The sequence below is a fragment of the Marmota marmota genome, unplaced genomic scaffold (assembly GCF_001458135.2).
Source record: "Marmota marmota marmota unplaced genomic scaffold, marMar, whole genome shotgun sequence".
NCBI classification, from domain to species: domain Eukaryota; kingdom Metazoa; phylum Chordata; class Mammalia; order Rodentia; family Sciuridae; genus Marmota; species Marmota marmota.
The window spans coordinates 5,442,625-5,461,084 of record NW_026000138.1 but is presented as its reverse complement, the minus strand read 5'-3'; the positions used below and the strand labels follow the sequence as shown (position 1 = coordinate 5,461,084).

The 18,460-nt window shown below is 48.6% G+C and overlaps 1 protein-coding gene across 1 annotated transcript in view; it reads left to right on the top strand.

Annotated features, from left to right (window-relative positions):
- Rnft2 (ring finger protein, transmembrane 2) overlaps positions 1-17,758 on the top strand; it is a 68,771-nt gene extending 51,013 nt beyond the window's left edge. The window contains 4 exon segments of the mRNA XM_048785488.1: positions 5,101-5,250; positions 6,427-6,492; positions 6,648-6,749; positions 14,983-17,758. Of these exon segments, the coding sequence (XP_048641445.1) occupies positions 5,101-5,250; positions 6,427-6,492; positions 6,648-6,749; positions 14,983-15,117 (453 nt within the window). The 3' untranslated portion in view covers positions 15,118-17,758.
- Positions 17,759-18,460: the final 702 nt, after the last annotated feature.

Genomic DNA, 18,460 nt, shown 5'->3' with positions numbered 1-18,460 from the left:
TGTTAAACTCTTAGCACCTTAAAATTGGCCTTGTGGGAGTATTCACACCACAGATTGGCAAACACACAGATCAGGGCCTTTCCCCCTCCCCAGAGGGCTGGGTAGCCAGCACACCATGGTAGGCATGTGTGTGTGCATGTATATATATGTATTTAACCCCATGGATAGATGAAGAAACTGAGGTTCAGAGAAGTTCAATTATTGTCCCAAATCAACCAGTTTAGCAGGTGGCAGATCTGAGCTTGGAATCCCACATCCTGGGCCGCTAACCACTGTGCAGTCCTGTGTACCAAAAAGATTCGTCAACAGGCAAAACTTTATAAATATTCATTACTGAGCCTGATACAGAGGGGGACAAAAGGCTCAAGGCTCTCATTACTCCCCGTGAATTCCTCCCTGTGAAAGCAGCTAACAAGGATCTGATTAGGTCTCTTCTCTCTTCCTCTCCACCCCCATAATTTTTCCCATCTAGGTGCATTATTCTCAGAGCCCCCTCCTCTGTTCCTGTCTCTGTCTCCCGGCATCCCACTCTCCCTCATTACCACTGCCTTCTGCGCCAGCCTCTGTTGTTTCCGAGTTTCCCATTTCACTTCTGTCCCGCCCCCAGCCTGGCAGCGAGGAAGTCAAAATAGAATCCGCCTTCCCCACTCAACTGTTGCTGCCCCCCTGTTGGAATCCGAGCCCAGAACCTCTGCGCCCCAGCCAGGCTTGCAACAATTGCCACTGTTCCTCCCGCAGGCACGGGTGACAGGCAGGCCAGACGGCTCACGCTAGGATCGCTTCCCTTGTTCTCTGACACCCCAGAGAAACCACACGTTCCGTTTGATGGTCGTCAGAAATAACACGCTTAAGAAACCTGGAATTATAAAACTGCTTAATTACGGAGAGATGGTTTCACTGGGATATGCCCAGTTTTCCCTGGTGGTTTGATATCTCTCTCTCTCAAAGTGGCCCACCCCACCCCACCAGCAGCTAATTGCTACTTTTAACATGGTGTCACATAGGAACTCACTCCCTTAATTTTATTTTCTGTGACATTGGTGCTTGCTTATAAAGTGGCATTCTCTCTTTGATGTTCCAAACTCTCCTTTGCCAGTGTTTCAGCTTTCCTTCACTATCGGCAAACTATAGGAAGTTGGCATAAGTAATGGGGGTGGAATCTTTAGCTTTGGAGGACCCTGGTTATTAAATGAGCACCAATTATGGGAATAGATGCTGGGGATATATCCAGAGCCAAAAATCCTTTCCTGTTCTGAGGAGAGGGGAGGAAGGGAGCTTCATTGGTTGGGAAGGAGAGAAGGGAGGAAAGGAAGAAAGAAAGAATAAATGTATGGACAGATGGGTGATTGGGTGGATGAGTGGTTGGGTGGATGGATGGATGGATGGATGGATGGATGGATGGACGGACATTGGAGCTGCTGTGCCACTGTCCGTGTAAATGGATGGATGGATGGATGGGTGGTTGGTTGGATGAATGGATGGATGGGTGGATGGACAAATGAGTGGATGGATGGATGGATGGATGGATGGATAAATGAATGAACAGACAGATGATTAGGTGGATGCAAGGATACAATGAAAAAGAGGAGGGAGGAAAAGAAGAGAAAAGAAAGAATTCCCCAGAGGTGCACTGAATTCAGGGTGGAGTGGCCAACAGGTTAATGTTGGAAGTTAGGTGAGACTGGGTTGCTGGTCCAGGATCAGATGGAACAATCAGGAGGTGAGAGATCTTAGAAAAGAGCAATTTGGGAGACATGGAGAATGCCTAGGGCAGCTGAAGTTGGGAATTCAGGAAAAGAAAGATCAAAACAGGAAAACAAAGTTCAAAGTGAGAGCTTGAGACCAACTCTCAGGCTGTGGAAGGGTCAGGCAGACATCGCCATCGTTGGAGCTGCTGTGCCACTGTCCGTGTAGAACAAACATGGTGGCCACCCACACCTGTTCTCCCATCTCCGCCTCCCACAACATCCCTCCAGGAATGTTGCTAGGGGAAAGGGGCTGGTGGGAGTCAGGAGGTGGGAAAGAAAGGCGCTTTGGGAAACTCTGACTTTCCAACAGAGAAGCAACCAGTTGCAAAGATAAAGACGAGTGGATCCCTTTCTTGGTCCTTGGTGTATCTGATACATCTTCCAGGGGGTCCCCTCCTGAGTGGCCTGTGCCCAGCCATCAAGATGGATCTAAAGAGGTAGATATAAAGCAACGTGTTTTTATAATCTTTCCTCCTTTAATTTAAACAAATGGAAAAGCAGAAAAAAGAAAGATGAGTATTTTTTTATGTTCACCATTTTTCCACTTGGAACTATAAAATAAGCATTTCCCCAGGTCAATAGATAACAGTTATCAGGTTGGTTTCTTTTCTTTTCTTTTTGGTACTAGGAATTGAACTCGGGGGCACTCAACCACTGAGCCACATCCCCAGCCCTATTTGGCATTTTATTTAGAGACAGGGTCTCACTGAGTTGCTTAGGGCCTCACTAAGTTGCTGAGGCTGGCTTTGAACTTGAGATCCTCCTGCCTCAGCCTCCCGAGCCCAGCAGGATGGTTTCTTTTTTTAACTTGTAATTTGAAATAACTTTAGATTTAGAAAAGTTCTAAAAGCTGTGCTGAGAGTCCAAGTGTCCTTCATCCAGCTTCCTCGAGTGTTAACGTCCAATGTGACCATGGAACAGTTAACCAAGCCAGAAAAATTGGCATCAGTCCTGTTACCGTTCACCAACCTGCACAACCTATCGAGATGCTGTCAGTTGCCTCGTGAGCGCCTTTTTTCCTGGTCCAGGATTGAGTCCAAGATCCCATGTGCATTTCTTAGTCTCCTATCTGACCATTTTTTGGTCTTTCCTTTGTCTTTGATCAGAGATGAATGTGAAGACGGTCGTGCAGTTCCTCTGTGGACTGTGCCTCATTTGAACTTGTCCCTTGTTCTCTGATGATTAGATGGAGGTTACATATTTTGGATGTGAGTCCCACAGAAGTGCGCCATGTCTTGCCTGCGCATCCTATCAGAGAGTTCAGGACGTCACTAGGACTATTACCGGGGATATTAACCTTGACTCCTTGGTTAATGTGGTGTGTGGTGAGCGTGGTATGTGTTTGCTTTCTTTACTATAAAGCTGCTATTTTTCAGGATAATTTTTTTAATGACTGTCTGGTTTTCCATTATAGCTCTAATATAATCAGACCGACCATCCTTTTAAGCATTTTTGTTTGTGACTTTTTTGCCGTTGTTACAAAGAATGCTGTGGCAACCATTCCCCAGGGTACATCTTTCCATGTTTCCTTAATTATTTTATCCATATAATTGCTGGAGCAAAAAATGACTCACATTTTGGGGGCTGGGGCTGTAGCTCAGTGGCAGAGCATTTGGCTAGCATGTGTGTGGCTCTGGGTTTGATCCTTAGCACCACATAAAAATAAACAAAATAAAGGCATGCTATCCATCTGCAAGGACAAAAAAAGTTGTTTTTTTAAGTTACTTATACCAGGCACAGTGGCACATACCTGTCATCCCAGTGGCTCAAGTGGCTGAGACAGGAGGATCACAAGTTCAAAGCTAGGTTTAGCAAAAAGCAAGGTGCTAAGCAACTCAGTGAGACCCTGTCTCTAAATAAAATACAAAATAGATCTGGGGATGTGGCTCAGTGGTTGAGGGCCCCTGAGTTCAAACCCCAGTACCTCCCCCCAAAAAAGTTACTTACATTTTTAAGACTGTGGATGCCTGGGGTAGGGTTACATGCTTATTTTTATGTTTTTTTTTTGTTACCAACTGTATTAAAATATAACTTAAATATATACAACAAGATGCATAGATTTCAGGCATATGTTTCTGTGAGTTGTAGCAAATGCACACACCAGTATCACCACCATCCCAATCAACACGTAGGATATTTCTACTTTCCAAAATTCCTTGGTGCCTGCTGGGCATCCTCCCAACCCTCCCTCCAGGAAGCCATAGGTCTGACTTCTCTCACCCCAGGTGAGTGTTACCTCTTCTTGGACTTTATACAAACCAGAATTACAATATAGTCATTAATAGCTGTCTTCTTTAATTCAGCATAACGTCTATGAGATCCATCCACAGTGCGGCAGATATCAGCCATTTGTTGATTGTTACTGCCGAGCAGGACCCTATTGTATAAACATCGCCAGAATTTGTTTATCTGTTCTTCCGCTGATGGACGTTTGGGCTGTTTCCAATTTGGGGATTTTTATGCACAGAGCTGCTGAGAACATTTGTGTACATTGGGGCTTAGTTTCCATTCCCCTTGGGCAGATGATACCTCAGGGCAGAATCAAAGGGCCGCAGGACAGGTGGACATTCACCTTCATTAGACACAACAGGGCGGGGTTCTTTTTAACTCCACTTTCTAGCACAAGCCACAGAAAGCTCCAGGGACTTATCAGTGAGCGAAGGGAAGAAAGGGGCTAGAACGGGAGGCCAGTCCCAGCGCCAGGTGCTTGTCCATTCATCTGCTTCGGTCCTCGGAGAAATTCCATAAGGTGGGCAATGGGATTCCCGTCCTGTAGGTGAGGACGCAGGCTCAGGAGCGTGTGGGAGGATGAGAGTCACACCCAGCCTGGTGGAGGCCCTACGCCATCCATCCTGCCTCCTCAGCTGGCAGTGACAGAGACAAGCATCTCCTTGTCCCCAGCCTCTTCCTGGACTCACCTGCTCCCTTGGGACAGTCACCTGCAATGCCTCTGCCTTCACCAGCCCTCTAGGGTGGTCTGGGGGTGTGTGTGAGGGAGTGACCATCTCCTCGCATCAAGTGCTCAGCCCTCTAAGCTACAGCAAGAACCCAAGAGTGACCCCACTCCAGCCCTCGACCAGAAAAGTCTAGGGTTTCTCCCTCCCTGAAACCTGATCCTCAGTGCTTTGATCTTCTGGGCTGGTGGGTGTTGGGTGAGGACATCGGGCAGGGGCCAAGTCTCCCTGGCCATATCGGGCCCCATTAGAGCTGGCCTGAGTGCTTTCCAAAGCTGATTAATGGCCTGCCTGTGACCTGGAATGTCATTACTGCTGGGCCAGTTCCCCACCACCCCCAGCTTGGTCCTCTGGGTCTTTATTGCTAATAATAATTGATGCTCTTTGTGTGGCTGCAGGGAAAGTTCTATCTGGTTATCGAGGAGCTGAGCCAGCTGTTCCGATCCCTGGTCCCCATCCAGCTGTGGTACAAATACATCATGGGGGACGACTCCTCCAACGGCTACTTCCTGGGAGGGGTCCTGATCGTTCTCTACAGTGTCTGCAAGGTGAGGTGGCCCCAGGGCTGCATTCCCTAGCCAGACCCGGGGGCCTGTTGGTGAGCCTGGAATGACAGAGTCATTTCTTTCATTTTTAAATTAAGGTAAAATTCACAACATCAAATTACCCTCTGAGGATCCCAGTGTGCGACTGTGCCATCCAGCAGATTCACAGTGGCGAGCCAGCCATGGTTCTACCTAGTTCTCTAAGATATTTCCTTCACCCCCAAAAAATATCCTGTACCTATTAAACAGCCATCCCTCCCACAGGCCCTCACACCCCCCACCTGTGTCTCTGAATCTCTCTATTCTGGATGCTTCGTATACATGGAATCTTTCCATGCACCACCACCTTTCCTGTTTGGCTTCCCTCACTAAGCTTACCACGTCTGAGGTACACCCACAGGAGAGCACATGGCACTCCCTATAATGGCTGAGTCCAGCCTAATTTCTTGCCTGGGAAGCTCACCATATGCTGCCTTTTCACACAGTCATCTTCACAACCACCAGCCTGCATCCTCTTTGGACTCCCATATTATAGGTGAGGAAACTGAGGCTTAAGGGAGATGCAGTTACTTGCCCACGGTCACTCAGAGCAAGCATCAAATCCAGGCAGGCTGTTTCCAAAGCCCCGAGCACTTCACCTCCTTGTCCCTGAATTTCCTTTAACTCCTTATCTCAAAAACATTATCCCTCTCATCTTGCATGCCCTAATTCCTCAAATCAGAACACAGTACTTCTCATTATTAGTACAAATCAGGATTTTCCCCCTCCCCTAAAAAGAAATACATTCTCTTGTTCTTTTGAAGCATTCTCTTTTTACGGCTTTAGCAGATCCTGGGAGAATGCATGCCTTCTATTTCCTTCTTCCCAGGGGACTAGCCACCCAACTGTCAGTCAAGGGGGTCTATTCTGCTTGCTCGCTCGTGGATCGACTGGTAGTGGCTGAGTGGAGTGCTAGATGGGAAAAGATCATCCATCAGACTTTGCCTGGGCTCAAAAGAAGTGTGCTGTGATTGATTAGTGATGCCTGCTCTGGACTTGGGAGGGGAAGAAAGCTGTATGCGTGCCATTTATTTTCTGTGGTGGCTTAGGTAGCAGGGGAGACTGTGGGTCTCAGGAAGCAAGACAAAGGCCAAGCAAGTCTTGGACACTTTTCAGCCGTCATTCTTCTCTCCTTTTTAGTCATTTGATATCTGCGGCCGCGTGGGTGGAGTTAGGAAAGCCCTGAAGCTTCTCTGCACCTCCCAGGTGAGTTGGTCTCAGGTGGTCCTGACTAAGGTCATGGGAACTAGGAGCTGAAAACGAAAGCAGCCCCTTCTTACCCCCCAGCTCTCACAGTGCTCCTGAGGGCCTCACTCTCACAAGGGACCATAACTGTTTTTCTTTCTCTCTTTCCTAAACAGAATTATGGGGTCCGAGCCACGGGGCAGCAGTGCACAGAAGCCGGTGACATATGTGCCATCTGCCAAGCTGAGTTCCGAGAACCTCTGATCCTCCTGTGCCAGGTGAGAGGGGTTCAGGTTGGGCCTAGGGGACTGGGGATAGGGCACAGCAAGGTCCTGTCCCTGGAAAAACTGCCCCATGACCAAATCTCAGGGCTCTGGCTTGGGTCTTTGGGAGCAACCTTGTCAAGACCTGTGGCTCCTACCCTAACTGCCCAAGGCCAGTCAGATCCAGGTTTGAATCTCAGCTCTTCCTGTTTAGCTGACTGGCCTTGGGCAGGTGACTTCACCTCTCTGAGCCTCATGTCATTAGTAAAATGTAGAAATGCCAAATTCAGTGTGGTGTCATGTAAGAACAGTCCGAGTGTGAATCCTAGCACTATTCCCGTCTCCATCTGCCTCTCCCCCAGCCATGTATGAAATGAGCATAATGTTAATTATAATACCTACTTCAGGGAGCTGGCATCTAGTACACTGGTACAGTGCTTATCTAGCATGTGCAAGGTCCTGGGTTCAATTCCCAGCTGCAAAAAAATAATATTATACTACTAATAATAACTACTCCATCATGCTTTTATGATTCAATGAGATTATCTGTGGAAAGGTCTAAGTTTTGATCTTTTAACCATAGAAGTTGGTAACATTATACTTCTTATTGTTGGTAATTATCAGCGTTTGTTTTCACTATTAGTTGAGAATCACCAAACCATGGTGGTAAATGCTGGTTAGCCCCTTTCAACTCTCAAGATGTGTCCGTCCTCCCTTCCCTGACATCAGGAGCCAGGTGTCAATTCAGCCAATGTGTATTGGGTCAAAGTTTCCTATCAGAAGGAGAGGCGAAGGGCATGCAGATTCTGTCCCCTTCTCTGGAAGCTCACAGTCTCCCTGGGGAGAGAGACACATACATAAATAACTATGAAACAAGGCAGGCGGTGATAAGTGCTGTGTAAGAGAGATTCATGCAGCGTCCCAGGGGACCCGGGCAGAGCGATGAGTTCCAGGCTGGGGAGGCTTTTCGGAGGAGTCATGAAGCCTGGAGACCAGACGGACTGGAAAAGCAGATGGCCCGCCATCTTTCTCTCAAGGTGGGACAGGAGATGGGGTCTTCTTTTAGCACCAGCGAAAATGTTTCTGTTGTTTGCTGTTTGGGGATTGTAAAGGAATTTGTTTTTAATTTAATTTTTGATTTTGTTTCCGTGTAACTCAATAATGTGTTCGCATGAATCAAAATTCAAAAAAGAAGACCTAAAGAGACGTGACAGCTAAATGCAATCTGGGACCTGGTTTGGATCCCAGATCAGAGAGAGGACATTGGAAAAGCTAGCTTTATAAAATCTGAATCGAGTTGGGGATTTAGTTAATAGTAATGTGCCAGTGTGGATTTCTTAGCTTTGACGAATGTACCACATCGATGCAAGAGATAATGTTTGGACAAACTAGGTGAGGGGGATACAGACATTTTCTATTCTGTCTTTGCAACTTTTCTGTAAGCCTAAATTTATCCAAAAATTGAGTTTATTTAAAAAAAATTTTTTTGCAATATATACAAAGGATGGTAATAGGCCACCTCCCCTGTCCCCCCATCTCTCTAATCCTCTGTCAACCTACACAAGCAACTACTGTTACCAAATTCTACTACTACTGTTACTGTTACCAACACAATATATGTGTTAGGTATATACATATTCACGCATATACACACACACACACACACACACACATATATGCATAAACAAACTCAGATACACACATGAATGTATCTTTTTTTAAAAAAATGTTAAAGTGTATTCTACCCACTTGCCTTTTTACCTTGCAATTCTGTCTTAGGATCTCTCCTTACTCTGTGTTATAACTATATAACATGCCATTTTATGAATAAACCTAAATTTATTTAACCATTATTCTATCGATAGGCATTTAGTAGCTTTTATCTTCTGTTATTACAGATATGGCTAGCTCAAAGATTCTGAAATGGGGAGATCAGTTCTAGCTACCTCACCGCGTCAGGTTGACTCAATGAGTTAATTCAAGTGAAATATCTAAAACTGTGCCTGGCATGTGGTCATGGTTGAATGCATACAGCTCTTAGGGACACACATTCCATTTCACAAGTGCATGAGCTCTTGGTAGGATAAATTCCTCGCGGTGGAATTCCCAGGTCGCAGGTACACAGTTTTGACAGGTATTGCTCAATTGCCCTCCATAAAGAGAGTATCCGCTTACACCTCCAGTGCAAAGTGTGACATGGCCTCTTGTTCCCTCCCGCCTCAAAACACAGCATTATCAAGCCTCTTGTGAGCTTTGCCAATCTGACAGGTGACAAACTCTATCTCAGCGATGATTTAATTTGCATCTCCCTAATTATGAGCGTGGTTGAGCATCTTTTCATATGCTTCGGCACCATCTGTACTTTCTTCTCAGTCGTCGGGTTTATTTGAACATGATGTCAAGGTGAAAGTCTTTCTTCTTTTCTGGCAATCTCTCTAAGCATCAGTCTGTTTGTCCTCCTTCTCATTCCTCTCCTGGTACCACCACACTCTTCCCACAGCTGGATTAGAAATTCTTGGGGGGTTCAGACAAGACCCCATTGTCCCAGACTAGGAGTGACAGCTATACCTAGTGGTGGTTGAAGACCACAAACATCATCAGGGCTGAACACATATCTCAGTCTCACCCTGTCACTAGGAGCTGAGCCTGGAAGGGCAGAGATGACTTGCATGGATCAGAGGGATTTGCTGACCTGTAAATGCACTGGATGTACAAACAAAGGAATGAATGACACAGCTTGGGTGTCACTTCATCCATAAAGTGTTCCTGAGTCACATTCTCAGCTATCTGGTCTGGTACATCCCTGGTCTGGTACATTTCCTTCATAGCACTTTTTTCCAGTGGCGAGCTAGATAATCCAGTGGATGACTGGTTGTATAAGGTCTGTCTCTCTGTCGCCAAACTTCAAGCAGCTTGCAAGTGGAAACCATGGCTGTCTTGCTTAGCAACAGAGCCACAGTATGGACCAGTAAATATTGGATGGGTGGATGGATGGATGGATGGATGGATATGGGATGGGATGGATAGGCAGGTAGATGGATGGATTGGATGGACAGACAGATGGGATGGGATGAATGGGTGGACACACAGCTGGATAGGATGGTGACCAGGTGGACAAGTGGATGGGTGAGTGCACAGGTGAGTGGGTAAAGGTATAAGTGGGTGGGTAGCTCCATGTATGGATAAAAACATGAACAGATGGGTAAATAGATAAGTATCCAATGTGTAAATGGGTGGATGAGAGGGTCAAAGGCAGCTGGATAGAGGTATAAGAGGGTGGGTGACTGCCTGTATGGACAGACAGATGGACAGATGGGTGATTGGATAAGTGAGAATCAGATGTGTAGATGGGTGGACGGGTGGATGGATGGAGGGGCAAATAAATGAGTGGCTGGATGAAGAACACTCTTAGCTACAGTAGCACCCTGTCTGTCCTTCAGAGAGTCATTAGTGAAACTCAGTGTGTCACTTCCTCAGCTGCCGCCCCATCCCCTGAGCTAGGGCCCGGGAAACAGATTGCCCACTGAACTAGTCAGGCAGACCCCAACACATCCAGAGGTTGGACCTCTGCTCAGACGTGTTTTAGTTTGTCTCTACGGTGTTTATGGCATATAGCCTCTCACCAGGCTACCAGGGAGCAGGGGCTATGCATTTTGAACACAAAGTCAGAAACTTGGTTTGTTTAAAGGACTCCTTTGGCAAAGAGAAGAGTGAGCTGAGCGTGCGTTTGAGAAGAAACTGCTTTCCAACTCTTGGTCACTTTTGGCTTTTTTGAGTGTTGTATGTTATAAACATTCAACAAGAGAAGGGTGGATCCTATTAGTTTTGGACTTAAAAGGTGCTCCCATATGACACCCAGAGGCTGTAGCTGTCTCAGTCCTCACGGATGCCCTGGAGGGAAAGAGTTCTGCTGTGTGACACAGGGGGAAACAGGCTCAGAAAGGCAAAGGGGTGCCCTTGCCTGAGATCTCATTGCTCTCTGTGGCAGAACCCAGATTCCAATCCAGAACCCCTAAAGCCACCAGCTAGACCATTTCCTTGAGGCTGGGCCTCTGGCTTTGAGATGTCCTGAGGGCTGCATTAAAGAACCAGAGTGCTTTTTCTGGAAATCCTCGAGAATGCTGAGCTCTGCCCAGGCCAACCTGCATGTGGCCTCCTCAGAAAATGAATGGCTGAGCTGGGATTGGCAACGGCTCCTCCACCCATTCACTTCTGCATCAGGGGCTTTTGAGTGCCAACAGTATCCCAAGCATGATTGGATAGCCCCGAGCAACACATTTCACAGTGACACTAACTGTCCATGTCATCTGTCACTGGAGAATAAAAATGGTTGCCCCAGGTAACTTGTAGGTGTTTCTAGTTTTCTGTGACGGTATACATAATTACCTACAGGTTTTGAAAAGCAGAGCATGTTGTATGAATATTCAGTATTAGTGTTTAAGACTGTGTCTGAACATGGCAGGCCTGATTTGTATGATTAAAGGGGATCTGAGGTTACAGGTATATGTGTGTGTGTGTGTGTGTGTGTGTCCCCTTATGGGAGTGACCACATATTCAGTAACGTCTTCTTTCATAATCAAGCTCTTTAAACCTTTCTCCCTCCCCTTCTCTGTATGCACACTCTGAGGGATAGAACGCATAGGCAAGAATTTTTGATCGGGAGTGGGACATTTCTTTCGTCACTTACTGATTTCTGCATAACGGATGACCCCAAAACTTAGTGGCTTAAAGCTGCAAACATATATCATCATCATTTCCCAGGATCCAAATCCAGGCACGGCTTCACTGCCTCCTCCCCGTCAGGGTCTCTCAGGGGCTGCCATGGGTCATGGTCTCAGCCAGGGCCGTGGTCATTTTCTGGCTCAGCAGGGAGCAGCCGCTTCCAACTCCATCCTGTGGTTATTGGCAGGACTCTGCTCCTCGCGGGCCACGGGACTGGAGGCCCCCATTCTTCTCAGACTGTGGTGGCTGGAAGCTACCCCAAGTTCCTCGCCAAACTAGCTGCCTCAGAGCAAGCAGCAGAGAGTGTGCTAGTGTCGGAAGTGACATCCAGTGACTTTGCTGTATTCTCCTGCTTAGAAGAGAGTCACGAGGTGCAGCCCTTACTTGAGGGAAGGGGGCTGCCGAAGGCGGTGGATGCCATAGAAATCGGACTCCCACCTGTCTGAAGTCGCATTCCAGCCCACTGTGCTGGAATGTGTGTGCCCAACGTGCTGCAGGTGTGCCCTTGGGAACGACATGGCTTCCCTGAGTCTTTGTGACCTGTCTGTTTGCTGCATGACAGGGCTGTGAAGTACACAGGAGGTCACTAGCAGTGCTTTGCATGGTGTCACAATTATGACCTGTACTCCTCACCTGCACCCAATCCCCTGCACCTAAGCCTGGCTGCTTCCTTCTTTCTCAGGGCACACCAGCGATCAAGTGCCAGGTCAAGAGATGGCCCTCTGTTCCCACTCAACGTCTCTTTTCTCACGTAGGGCCTGGCTTCTGTGGTTGAGAGGGATCTTGTCCTCAGCCCCGCCGCCTTTTCCTGCCTACTCTGAGCCTTTGGGCAAAACACAGTCTGGGTGAGGACGGGGTGCTGGTCCAAGCCCAGGCCCCTCCTGCTACTCTTGACCCGGGAAACACAGGCAGGGGACCCATGACCATCCAGCTCTACCTGCCTTCCCCACTGACCCCTCCATTCCACACACCCTAACTGGGAAGGAGCCCCTCCCTCCCTCAGTAGGGCTTATCTCTCTCAGATGCAGAAGAAACTCAAGGTCACCCAGGTCCTGGGCAGTCCTGGCTATTGGAACTTCCTCAGCAGCAGATTCTGCCCTGCCTGATTCTCTGAGGAGTAAAGATCTTGAGTCCCTGGGGGCAGGGACTGAGTCTTCTCCAGCCTAGTGTCCCATGGGTCTCTCTCCTGATCTGAATTCAGTTCTCAGCAATACCAGTGGAGTCCCTGCTCTGCCCAAGTTTGGGAGTGGACAGGAGGAAGACAGTTATAGCTGTGCCACTCTCATGGAGAGGGTGGGGCAGATGCCGATGAAAAGCAATTAGAATGTGTGTTCAAAGTGTCGTGGGGGTACTACCTCCAAGAGTCCCTTTCAGGGAGTCTACAAGGTAAAAACTAGTTTTATAATAATATTAAGATATCATTTGCTTTCATCTGTCTAGAGCATACAGTGGGGTTTCCCAGAGGTTGTGATGACCCGTGATGAGGTTGTTGCTCTGGTAGAATGTGTACTTATGTCTGTATTCATAGGTTTTTAAATATGACTCGATTTCTTTTTTTTTTTTTTTTGCTACTGGGAATTGAACCTGGGGATGCTTTACCACTGAGCTACATCCCCAGTCCTTGTTATTTGTTTATTTTGAGACAAGATCTCAATAAGCTGCTGTTGGCCTCAAATTGCAATCTTGCTGCCTCAGCCTCCCAAGTCACTGGGATTATAGGTGTGCATCATCATGCTCAGCTCATTTTCTATTTTTAATACAGTAAATATAGACAGATTTAACTCACGTGAACAAAAGTTCTTTGAGACCATCAGTGATCTTTAAGAACCATATTTCACCACATAATCATTGCCACCACATTATGAGTATTCCGTGCACCCTGAGCATGCACCAAAGACATTTTAGTAATAAGTGATTGTTCAGTAATACACAGTATTAAAAAAAAGAAAAGCTTCACATAATGGTTGCACACCACCTTTTTGCAAAAAAAAAAAAAAAAAAAAAAACGCGTAAAATCTGCAACAATTATGTGGTGAAATGCAGAATGTTTGGCCTTATGATTCAAGTATTTGAGTGTATAAAAATTAAAAGTGTGTAAAGCCAGTTGCTGAGACATGCCCCTTTTGTCCCAGCTACTGGGAATCTGAGGCTGGAGAATCCCTTGAGCCCAGGAGTTTGAGGGCAGCCTGGACAACACAACAAGACCCCGTTTATTTTTTTTTTTTATTTTTTTTTTTTAAAGATAGAGTGAGAGAGGGAGGGAGGGAGAGAGAGAGAGAGAAGACCCCGTTTAAAAAAAAAAAATTTGAACTGTGCATGGTGGAGTATACCTGTAATCCCAGTGGCTCAGGAGGCTGAGGCAGGAGGTTTGCAAGTTCCAGGCCAGCCTCAACAATTTAGGCCCTAAGCAACTTAGTGAGACCCCGTATCAAAATAGAAAATAAAAAGGGCTGGGGATGTGGCTCAGTGGTAAAGCACCCCTGTGTTCAATCCCAAGTACCAAAAAAAAAAAAAGTGCAAGCCTCACTGAACATGTGTTGAATGAATGGGTGGAGCAACTGCCCACTCCGATGACTAGTCCCTGTTCCCTAATCCAACTGAGAACCTCCTGTGAACAGGGGAGTGTTGCAGCCTCCCACATCAGTACCTCTTTCCAGGGGAGCACATGTGTCCCTTCATTTAACAGATGTTTACTGAGCGTCCGAGCAGTCTGCTCTCAGAGTAAAACTGCTTCTGGACCCCAGAAAACCCCAATCTAGTGACAAGACAGACCTGTTTGCAGATAATTTCAGAAGCATATTTGCAGATCATTCCAGATTGTGGTGCAAGAGTGGAGGGTTGGGGTTGGAGAGACATGACGGAGCAGGGGAGTGTTATTGACAGAACCTTCCAGAATAAACAGGTCTGCTGCTTGTGCAAAGGCTATGAATTAACCTTGTATTGGAGGCCACATGGCCTGTCACTGACCTTGGATACCGAGGGTTGATGAGTCTGAAAGGGAGAGGGTGCCATCGTACAGGGTCCTCAGAATGGTTCACAGGGCCCTGTAGAGCCTGCAGTCCCCATGAGCCCTTTGACCTCATCTCCCTCTCCCATTCTCCTGCCCCTCTGGCTTCACCACACTGTCCTTGCAGTTCCTCCAGCACGGGAGTCACATTGTGACCTCAGGACCTTTGCCCATGCTATCTCCTTGCCAGGAGTGCTCTTCCCCTGTATATTACCAGGATTCACTCCTTATTTTCCTTCTAGATGGAACCCAGTGGTAGAGCACTTGCTGAGCATGCATGAGGTCCTGGGTCCCATCCCAAGCACCAAAAATTAAATAAAAAACCGATTTACCCAAATACCCATGGGTTGGTGAAGCTTCCCCAGGCCCCCTTCCCTCCCTTTCCATCCCCAGTGATTGGCTGACGTTTGGGGCGCCATGGTCTCCCCCACTGGAGCGCGAGCTTCAGGGGGGCATCAGGGGCTGTTTTGCTCACTACTGCCCCTGGCTTCTCAGTCCTGCCAATTGCTGTCCCCACAGCACGTGTTCTGTGAGGAGTGCCTCTGCCTGTGGCTGGATCGTGAGCGCACCTGTCCCCTCTGCCGCTCGGTCGCCGTGGATACCCTGCGCTGCTGGAAGGACGGGGCCACCTCAGCGCACTTCCAGGTGTACTAGGGCCCAACGCGGAGGGCGTCCAGGCAGATGCCAAAGGGTCAGCGCTCCTGGGTCCAGCGCTGGGGGCTTCCTGAGAAACGGCCTCCAGCACTCACCTCCTGCCTCTGCCTTCCACCACCTCCAGCCCCCAGAGCCGGGCTCCTGGCCTCCTCTCCTTCACCTCCGTCTTGTATCTGGTGGTATGTGTGGCCTTCCCCTCTAGAAGGGGGGCCTCCTGACTCAGACTCCGCCTCCACCAGGCAGGTCATCCAGCCCCCTCCAAGTCAAGGAGGCGGTGCTACCTGAAGCTCTCACCTGGTACCTCGTTGCTAGTACAAGATGCTGCCAGCGGGGGAGCACCCTGGAGGTCCCTGCTCCCCCTGCCCACAGCCCAGGCTGCAGATCGGTCACAGTGAAGCATTTTCACAATGCAAATGTCGAGCCCCACTATCTACCTGGATAGCTTCATGCACCAAGCACCTCTGTGTTCCCACAGTGTAACGCATCCTGCTTGGGTGACTTCCAGTCATCCTCTCGACAGCCCTGGGATGGAAGAACTCTTGGTCCCTGCCTTTGACAGGGACCAAGGCACAGAGCTTGGTGTGGTAACTTTCCCAGGGTCGTCCAGCTGACCAGGATGAACCCAGTGTCCAACACTGGCCCTGTGTGGCTTCAGAGCCTGCCCCGCAGCCAGCATGCTGACGCTGCAGGTGTGGGCCACCAGACCTGGTGTGTTAGAAGCACAAGAGGTGGCTTTGATGCCCCTCCCTGGTTAAGAATCAGCGGCCAGGTGGACAGGATGTTAGCCTCAGACCTTGCTGATCATGCAAATGGTGAGCACCAGCTCTGGAAGTCCTGCGGCTGGGTCCACGGCAAGACGTGGCCCTTAAAATTGCTCTTTTCCTTGACTGTGTCTGGGATGCCCAGTCCCACTTGGGCTTCAGAAAGAGTCAGCTGTGGCCCTGATGTGGGTACCACTGGCTCTCCCGCCATGATATCTCTCCTCCTCCTCCTCGTCTGTCCTCTCCCTCCCTTAAGTCTCAGGCCTCCACGGCTCCTGTGGACATCGTTCCCTCCCCTGGAAACCCTCCGAGCAGAAGGAACAATGCACAGTATGGACTTTTCCATGAGCTGCACGGAGCCCAGCGGCCATCCCTGTTCCAGAATCCCAATGAGAGCTGCTTGTCTATCTATGAAACTCTCCTGCCTTGGAATCCGGGATGAGATGGCGCAGGTGACCACGTAGAAGCCACTGGGATTTTTGCCCGCCCTGCCCCTCTCCGTTTTCTTGTCTCATTGTCAACCTCAGCACAACAGGCTGGCGCCAGCAGCATTACTAGGAAGGCGGACTGTGTGGCGAGTGAGCAGAGGAGCGTGCAAGGCCCGGGGGGATGGGGAGGCTCACGGCCACCTCCCCCACTAGATTCAGGACATTTGCCCCTGGGTGCCACCACACCAGGATGTCCTCCTTTGCTTGACATCTCGGGCTCCCAGCAAGACATCTCTGGCAGGCCAGCGTGGCATCTTTCAAGCCCTGTTACTATGGCGATGGCCAGGCTGCTAACAATCCCACTTGCCTGCAGAATCCGGTGGGAAGGGGAAGCAGGCTGAGAGGCTGCGGTGGCTCTGTTCTCTGTGCCTGGAGGGAGAACCCAAGGGAAGCCATGGGATCGTCTGCAAGTGGTTTTCATCAGAAAGATCTGCCTGCAGAAGCTGTCAGAAGCTCCAGAATTCGGAGCTGGGAAGATTTATTAAAGTGTCAGCACGGCATGGAGCCAAGAGAGTGGACAGCCTGTGGGGGGGTCAGACCTGGAACCCTGACGGCAGACTCGACATGACTTTGGGAAGTCACTTTACTCCCCGTAGCCATGGCTAGGGTGACAAAATCTAGTGTGTTATCCTCCAGAACCACAGATACTAACTATCGATTACTGCATAGGTATTCACACTAATGGTTTTGCCAGTTATACTCCCCCCACACACACACACACATTTTCTAACCTTCTACAAATAATGAGCCATGACTCTGACATTATAGAATGTCCCATGTGGGGGACCCTCCAGGGCAGGTGGGATGGTTTCATTTAGGATTTTATTTATTCATTCTCTACCCTCTGGGGGAACATCCCATCTGTAGGTTTTCTTTCGGGTCGGAGCATTTCACGGCTCTGGATGGCTACCGTGGTTAAGGCAGAATTTTCCAAATACCAGGCTACCTGAATTCTCCAACACCTATATAAATGCCGCCACGAGTCCTCGTGAAAAAGAACAAGGCCCCTCTCCTGCTCCCGGGCTGACGTGCAGCTCATTTGTTATATAGAGGATCAATCCAGTGTCGGATTCCCAGGATCCTGCTCCTAATATTTGATGATTCACTGACTCAAGTTCCATGAAGTCCTCAGGAATGATCCTGTTCATGTAAAAGGAACTTAGAATCATAAATGTGCAGGAATGAGAAAGGGGAGACTTTGGACCCGGATGTAACAGGTTCTCTGCCTTCAAAAGAGAAGCAGGTACCGAGCCCCGGGGACAGCCTGGCTGCTAAGGAAGAACTGTGAATCTAGTCCCAGAGTCACCTTTTGTTGTAGGACAAACTGCTGCCTTTGGTGTCTTTGTGTCTTCTTAAGTACCCTTCTGCCAATAAATCTCATTTGTTGATGCAGCTTCGGTTCCTGGCTTAATGATCCTGTCACCTCTTGAAGACAGGAGAAACCATTTCAGATCAGATGAGAGGCAGGGCTTCATGGGGCGGGTCCTTATCTTCTGCTGGTTGCTCCCAAAGCAGAGCCTGTGGAGGAGCATGTGGTCTATTGGGGACGTGCTCCCAGGAGAGGGACAGAATGAGCCAGGGGAAGGAGCCAAGCTAGCAGCGACTTCTGGGGAGGTCACAGCCTCAGCCCAATCCCACATGGAGCCCTGAGTATAAGTTGCATCTCAGAGCTGGTCCTACCTTGTGTTTTTTGAGTTCATAAAAATACCGGTGGATCTTTGTCTCTGGGTTGATGGGGGCACCTCAGGCTCTTCACTGAGGAGGTGCCTGTGTCCAAGAGAAGTCTCTGAAGACCTCAGGCCCCAGCAAAGCATACTGAGGTGCAGGACAGGAACACAGAATTGGTAAAAGGGACCAGAGGGGCCTCCGTGGAGCAACTGCAATGCCTACCATGGGGGCTATCGGTTGTGTGGACCCCAAACGGACAGTTTGATGCAAGAGGACTTGCCCGGGTGTCAGCCAGTAATGGATGTCTACATGTAACTCACTGGCATTAGGTGGCAGGTTATGCCTCTCAGGGTAGCATGATGACACCAGCCAGAAAAACATCATAGGAACTTTTTGGTTGCCACTGTTAGAAAACCAATGCAAAAA